Source organism: Zophobas morio, unplaced genomic scaffold (genome assembly GCF_036711695.1).
Source record: "Zophobas morio isolate AGI-343-1 ecotype UQ-CSIRO unplaced genomic scaffold, CSIRO_AGI_Zmor_V1 ptg000029l, whole genome shotgun sequence".
In the NCBI taxonomy this organism is placed as follows: Eukaryota; Metazoa; Arthropoda; class Insecta; order Coleoptera; family Tenebrionidae; genus Zophobas; species Zophobas morio.
The window spans coordinates 4,571,927-4,579,669 of record NW_026972134.1 but is presented as its reverse complement, the minus strand read 5'-3'; the positions used below and the strand labels follow the sequence as shown (position 1 = coordinate 4,579,669).

The window sequence follows — 7,743 nt, the reverse complement described above, 5'->3', positions numbered from 1 at the left end:
TTTTAAAGTATTATTATTTCCTCTGATTATTAAGCTTGGTGTTAACATTTTAAATTTCTTATTCTATTTCCGTGTTTGTCAATTTCGTATTGAAAATAATGTTCCATATAGTTTTTGATTTCTTTATTTAAATACGACTCAATGTCTTCTATCTCGTAAGAACCCTCGGGAATTTCTAGGTAATGCTCTTTTTTGTCTGGTGTAAAAAAATAAAATTTGTTGTTATTGTTATCGATATTTGGAAAAGAATTCCAAGTAACCAAACTTTCTAATCCTAAAGCATAGTTATAATCTTCCAAGATAATTGGTGGATAGTATCTGCTCGAAAGTACAGAACTGTTTCCATCCAATGAGAATACGTTGGACATCGTGCAACTTACTTCGACGACACTAACAGTTCAACTAAAACGCTCGAATTTCAAACAATTTTATTTATAGCAGTTATATAGGAATCTTAAACACAAATGTCCACAATTAATACTATTAAAAGTCTGTAAAGATTCATAATTATCTATATATATAAAAATGGATGTTGGTATATATATCTGTGATCGATAGACTCCGAAATCGTTTGACCGATCACCATGAAATTTGGGACATGTAAATGGTTTTTCATGGAGAAGGTTTTTGTGGTATCCGCTTTGCTGTAACTAGCCACTAGATGGCGCTACAGCACATTAACTTCTACACCGTTCAACCGATTCTCATAAAAATTGGTACACGTTGGCATTTGACTATGGAGAATATTTTCGCCCTATCCATTTTGCTGTAACTCGCCACTAGATGGTGCTACAACACATCAACTTCTATACCAATCAACCGATCCTCATGAAAATTGATATACGTTGGTATTTGACCATGGAGAATATTTTCGCGTCATCGATTTTGCTGTAACTTGCCACTAGATGGCACTGCAGCACATCAACCTCTCTGTTAAAGTATTATGAACTTAGAGAATCAGCGGCACCCATATATCTAATACTACTATATTGCTATCAGGCCTCAAAAGAGTCCGAAAACACAACGGCAGAGCAATACATCGGACCTCTTTGTCTCTCTATAGTACCAAACAGTACTGCTCATATACTCGTACTTGCTTGATTTTTAGTCGATAACGTGACTAGATGTGTTTTGACATTTCATACGTTCGCTTCTATTTTGTGTACGTGCGCACAGACCCTCGGTACTTTTCTAGACAGAAAACAATATCTTCCGTCTCCCTTTGTCCGTGAACACCGTTTCTATGTTACTTCTGAAGAGTTAGCAAGTATTAGATATATGGCGGCACCAATGACAGCATTGTTTTCGTTGGTATTACAACAAAAATTGTATTGACCGCAAAATAAAATCATTAGTGATGTTCACTGTCTACAATCCTCAGTAATAACAAAGAGTGAATTACTAGAGATTATTGAAAATGCCATCCAAAAAATCAAACTGATTCCGCGCATTCCAATGGTTCGTACTGATTTGCCCTTTACATTCAAACGACTACAGTTTCCTGTGCGTCTTGCTTTCTCGATGGCAATCAACAAAGCCCAAGGGCAGTCTCTGCGCGTTGCCGGATTAAATTTAGGAAATCCATGTTTTTCGCATGGTCAACTGTATGTTACTTGCTCCAGAGTAGGAATTCCAAAAACTTTGTACGTCTATACACCAAATCGAAAAACCAAAAATATTGTTTACCCACTAGCGTTACTAGATGTTAGTATTGATTAAAATGTGTTCAAGTTGTTTCAGTTATAGTGGACCAAAAGCTATAAGGTTATATGGCCATCATAAAATCATCCCATTGTGTCGAAGTTAAGTTGTTTACAATAGAAAAGGTTTTAGGGTCGTAAATAACGTGTCCAATGGAGCTCGACCGGCTGTTGTGGTTTCGTTCAGGGGCGGCTTTCACTAAATATGTAAATCCACCACTCCACTATTTCTTTACTACCTGCAGCCGCTGAGGGTTCCGAAATCACCACTCGCTTTGAAAGCCGGCCCTGTTAAATATGAGCAAGAAATGTTGAGAAGACGATTTATTGCCAACCGGTAAGCTTAGTGCGAACCACACAAAGGGGGTACTTATTTGCGGTCAACTACTTTTATAATGGTCATATAACCTTATACCTGTTGGACTAGCATATATAGCGAATACAATAGTCAAAAATTTTGTTCATTCACGTGAATTACTAATACAAAAATGTGTACATTGTGTATACTAATGAAAATAAATGGAATAGCATCAATATGAGTTATCTTATTATTCAGTTTTCTACAACACATTCTGCGCTCCAGACCATACATTTATATCCACATATATACAAAGTAAATATATACACAAGCAGGACAACGTCTGCCGGGTTCCGCTAGTATACTATATTACAGAAACCGTTGCTTTGTAAATATTTGATCAGTTCAAGAGGTGGTCTCAAATCTCCATAACTATCAAAGTATATAACTTCGTTTCGAGTTTTTTTATAAGCTGTCCAATGTGTTCCAGGACCTTCCTTATTGTCTAAATTTAATATACCACACCCATTAAGGCGTACTTTATTTGGAAGTGAATTTTTCATAAAAACTCCTCTGAAGTGGGGAATTTTCAAACGCTTTACATATTTGTAAATGTCGATGTTGGTGAGAGCATGTTTTGGAATATTTATCGGGAGTTTTTTTGAAATTTTGATGGAGCTAAAAAAAGACCATATCCTCTTTTATATGGTTTCAAATATAATCCACTTCCTGACTTTCCTACAGCTATCGACTCCATTTTCTGATTGTGTCGTTGATTTTCTTTCAACTGTTCTTTAGCTGATTTAGCATCGTTAACAGCTTTTGCTGCTGCGCCACCACCTAGAGATCCCAGAGCGCCTAAAGCGGCAAATATTGGTAGTAGAGGTAAAAATCCACCACTTTTCGGTATGGGTATTATACGTCTGTGACGAATAGGTCTCACTCTCTTTTTTCCTTTTGATGATTTTACTGCTCTCATGGCCACTTTTACAGCATCGTTCATATTCTTAAATTTCTTATTTTTTAAAGCAAGTCTGGCGGATTTTCTTAAAACATTAAAATTCAAGACTTTTCCACGTTTGCTAGTTTGTCTTTTGACTCGACAACCCATACCGAGTTTTATTTTAGCTTTCATGGCAGCCGCAACACCTAAAGCAGCAGCTTTTTCGCCCAAAGAAGCGTCCGAAGAACGTAGTCTAAGTTTCGCTTTATCTAACAGAACTTTATCGGCCTTATGTCGATTTTCCAAATCTTTATGTTCACCATAAGCTATATCGTGAAATTTGCAAGCTTCATCTAATTGATTCCGGCCTTTATCTCCTCTTGCTAATCGTTTTTCTAATTTAGTTCCTGGTCCACAAAAGTTATAACCGGGAATATGAAGTTCAAACGGTAATTTATTAATAAACGAATTTACGATCCCACGTCCACAATGTCTCTTTCTGTAGGTCTCAATACGACGACTGTTCCTTTTTCGCTTCGTAATCTTCATTTATACTCAAACTTTCGGATCAGCTAAAATACTAACGGAAACGTAGAAAAATTTAGTATTTATACCCTCCCACATGTCAGTTTCTTAATCAGATGTCGAAATGCGTTTGACACCTCAAAACCTCAAATTGCCGATAAATAATAACGATATCAAAATTAGCAGTGAGAATAAAAGACATGGGGATCTTTTACCATCTACAGTAAGATGTATTATTGTCGGACCGTCTAACTGCGGAAAGACTAATGTTATGAATGTTATGATAGGTTTAATCGAACATCCAAATGGTTTAAGATTTGAAAATGTCTATGTGTATTCTAAATCTCTTTTCCAACCAAAATATCAATATTTGGAAAATCTTCTAAAACCTATTAAAGGTATAAATTTTGATAGTTTCAGCAATTTCGACAATAACAACATACCACCACCGCACAAAGCTAAAACTAATTCTGTCTTTATTTTTGACGATGTGGCATGTGACAAGCAAAATTTAATGAAAGAATATTTTAGCATGGGACGACACAGAAATATAGATTGTTTTTATTTATGTCAAACCTACACATGTATTCCTAAGCATCTAATAAGAGACAACGCAAATTTTATTATTTTATTTAAGCAAGATAATTTAAACTTGCGCCATATCTATGATGATCATATCGGCACTGATATCTCATTTGATAAATTTAAAGAAATGTGTTCGTTTTGCTGGCAAAACAGTTATGATTTTTTAGTAGTCGATAAAGAGAACGAAATTCGTAGTGGTCGGTTTAGAAGAGGATTTGATAATTTTATTGATCCATTTTCATAATCTCAGTCTATAGAAGTATGTTGAACATTCAACATGCCAGTTCCTGTAAAATATAAATGTCCAAAAATGTGGAGGTGAAACAGATACTCCTAACTTACCATGTATATATTGCTACTATAAAGATCATATAAGAGATCATTACAAAACAAAACATGTGCATCTATACTATTGAATAAAGTATTTTTATAGAATGTTTGTGAAATTTTGCATAGGTATATAAGCCTATCATTCAAATAAATAGATTCAGTTTATTTGTATTTTCGGAAGTCTTAGGAGACATGGATTCGAAAATTTCAGATGTGGTTGATTTAACCTCTTAAGGTCCTGTGTTCCGAATCAGGAACATACCTAACTCAGACCAAAAACAATTAGAAAAGAGCAATCATTCCGCCAGTTCTTTAACTGACCGTTGTTCCTAATATATACCAATGAATAAACATTGATAAGTAACAGCAAACGCCATCTAGAGTGAAACTAGAATAAGTTCAGTCATACCTTTGCAGACGGAGCACGTTGTGTGGTGTTGAGTTATTTGTGATCGTAATTTTTTAATTTTTGGGTAAGTACCGATCAAACTAAAATTATTTAGGCTATTGTTAGACTTTAGAAGATATGCCTGTACCTTCCTAGTTATTGTAAATATACAATTAGTCTGTAGGAGCCCAAAATTCTGTTAGTTCCTCATATGGAACATTGGTCATTTAGATGAAAATTAGATTGTTCCTGAAATGGAACAGTGGACTTTTGGTACATATGAACTAATAGCAATATTGTTGGGTTTTTACAGTAAAAATGGCCTACATACCAAGCGATAGTGAGGACGATAATCTTGGAGACTCAGATGATGAGTTTGTTGTACAAAATTCAAGGGATTCCTCTTCTTCTGACAGTGACGATTCAATTAGTAGTTCCGAATCAGATGAAGATAATCAACCTGTAGATCATGTGGCTACAGCTACGAATGTAAGAGGAAAACCCACATACAAGTGGACTAAACTCAATAATAATGATGAAGAATTGCCATTGCCACCTTTCGTTGCGGAGGAAACCGAGGAGTCCGAAATTGGACGCCCAATTCATTATTATCAGCAATTTTTTTCGAACGAATTGCTTTATCTCATAGTGGAACAAAGCAATTTATATGCTATTCAAAATGACGTAAACAAGCCCCTGAATCTAACACGTTCTGAATTAGAAATTTTTATTGGAACTGTTATATACATGTCAATTTTCCATTTACCGCGACATAGACTTTACTGGAAGTCAGCTTGCAGAGTAGCCCAAGTTGCTGACTGTATGTCCAGAAAGAGATGGGAAGATATAAAAAAGAATTTACATTTCAACAACAACGATGACCTTCCCACGGATAGAAATGATCCAAACCGTGATAAGCTATTCAAGCTTAGACCCATAATAGATGCATTGACAGAAAAATTTAAAAATCAAGTCAAACCACAGATGCTTTGCGTAGATGAACAAATAGTGCCGTACAAAGGAAGATCTGCACTAAAGCAGTATAATCCCAAAAAACCCAACAAATGGGGTTACAAAATATTCGTATTGTGCGATAGCAGTGGTTTGGTTCACAATTTTGAAATTTACACAGGAAAAATATTGCCAACACCGGGAAAGGAGGATATAGGAGCTAGTGGAAATATTGTACTACGCTTGGCATCTGTGATACCACAACACAAAAATTATTTACTCTTCTTCGACAATTGGTTTACCTCTGTAAAGCTGCTTACCTCTCTTCAAGAAGATGGGATTTATAGTTTGGGGACCGTAAGATGCAACAGACTTCCTGGTTTACAATTCAGCAGCGACAACGTTTTGAAAAAAAAAGGTAGAGGCACTTATGAGGAATATAAGACAACAGTCAACAGTGTTGATATTCATACTCTGAAATGGTTCGACAACAAGAGCGTTTTGCGGAAGCCAGCCTGTCGATATTGTTGAACGCTTTGACAGAAAAGGCAAAAGAAGAGTTGAGGTGACCCGTCCCAATATGATAAAGCTATATAATAACTTTATGGGTGGGGTTGACCTTCTTGATGGACTCATATCCTACTACAGGATAAGCCTAAGAAGTCGAAAATGGTATCTCAAACTGTTTTTTCATTTAATCGACTTGGCTCTAGTTAGCGCATGGTTAAAATACAAGACTGATATGCAGAAGAGTAACATGGACAAAAAAGATATTCTAGATTCTTTGGGATTTCGTGCTGAAGTAGCCGAAGCTCTTTGCCGAGTGGGAAAGGATGAAAATACAAGAAAAAGAGGAAGACCAAGCGGAAGTACTGAAAAGAATTATGAAGAGAAAAAGAGAAGGGGAGCAACAAAACCTATACCTCAGTTTGACGTGCGTACAGACAAGGTGGCCCACTTTCCTTCTTATAACAAAGAAAGGCAACGGTGCAAGAGACCATTGTGTGGACTAAAAACTTATTTCTATTGTGTAAAGTGTAAGGTACATCTATGTATTACTAAGACTAGAAACTGCTTCGCTGAATTTCATATTTGATTGCATAATTATGTCTATATGACCAGTGTTCCTGCAAAGGAACATATTGTTTTGTTGTTTTCTAAAGCAGAAAATAAATATTTTGAAAACTACAATTTGTTTACTAACTGCCTCTGGCCACTTTTTTCATGGAATGAATTTTTTAAATAAGATTCTAGTATAAGTGGACCTTAAGAGGTTAAAAAGGAAACTGATTAAAAAAAGAAAAGATTTACAAAGAAAATTAGAACTAATTAAAGCAACTCAACGAAATGAAGAGAAAAAGTATGAACCCCTCACTAAACATTTGGAAACATTAATTGAGAGACGGAGTGAAAATCCAATAAAAAGTAATCAAGATGTGAAAACAAAAAATGTGTCGAACATTGAGCACAGTACACCTACAAAGCGAAAGTTAGAAAATACAATTCTGTCTCCTGTTCGTGAGAAAAAAACTATTGTTACTACACCAAAACAACAAGAAATTTTCACGCCAAGACAAAGAAGAATTGCTACAAAAGTTACTAACCTTGTGAAAAGAATCGATGCCATCAAAAATGAAAAAGAAGATCGAATGAGTCCGATTAGTTCAAAATATGATGTTTTATCACAGGAAGATTTCGAAGAATTAATAAATAAAACAGATGCACAGGACAATGTGTTCCAATACATTCCCGAGGAAGACAATGATAATTATAACTTCAATGAGGTTCTTGAAAAATCTGTTCAGTTAAGTAAAAATTATATTAAAAACATCGTTGATACAGACGTTTACAACGAATGTTTAAATGATTTTGATGAATTACCCAGAAAATATATTGACGAAATGCATCACGATGCAGAAAGTAAATTTGATCACAGAACAGGCGTAAGACATGACACTTTCTCAGAGAAATTTTATATTGGTTCGAAGGAGGTACAATTTTTAGGTCCAGATATAAAAATAGA

The 7,743-nt window shown here is 35.2% G+C and overlaps 2 protein-coding genes across 2 annotated transcripts; both read left to right on the top strand.

Moving 5' to 3' along the window:
* The first annotated feature begins 783 nt into the window (after positions 1 to 783).
* LOC135137308 (uncharacterized) lies at positions 784 to 1,719 on the top strand. The gene is made up of 2 exons (XM_064066930.1): positions 784 to 844; positions 1,382 to 1,719. Exons 1-2 carry the CDS (start codon positions 784 to 786, stop codon positions 1,717 to 1,719), a joined length of 399 nt encoding a protein of 132 aa, XP_063923000.1.
* Positions 1,720 to 4,692: 2,973 nt separating this feature from the next.
* LOC135137662 (piggyBac transposable element-derived protein 3-like) lies at positions 4,693 to 6,931 on the top strand. Its single transcript, XM_064067380.1, has 2 exons — positions 4,693 to 4,854; positions 5,083 to 6,931. The coding sequence occupies exon 2, from the start codon at positions 5,088 to 5,090 to the stop codon at positions 6,249 to 6,251; it is 1,164 nt and encodes a 387-aa protein (XP_063923450.1). The 5' UTR covers positions 4,693 to 4,854; positions 5,083 to 5,087; the 3' UTR covers positions 6,252 to 6,931.
* The last annotated feature ends 812 nt before the right edge of the window (positions 6,932 to 7,743 follow it).

Excerpts from the sequence above, each read along its gene's own strand:
- LOC135137308 (XM_064066930.1), top strand. The coding sequence starts at position 784 with ATGGTGCTACAACACATCAACTTCTATACCAATCAACCGATCCTCATG. Across the intron at positions 845-1,381 it reads CCTCATGAAAATTGATATAC|TAATAACAAAGAGTGAATTA; the intron begins GTTGGTATTTGA and ends TACAATCCTCAG.
- LOC135137662 (XM_064067380.1), top strand. The coding sequence starts at position 5,088 with ATGGCCTACATACCAAGCGATAGTGAGGACGATAATCTTGGAGACTCA.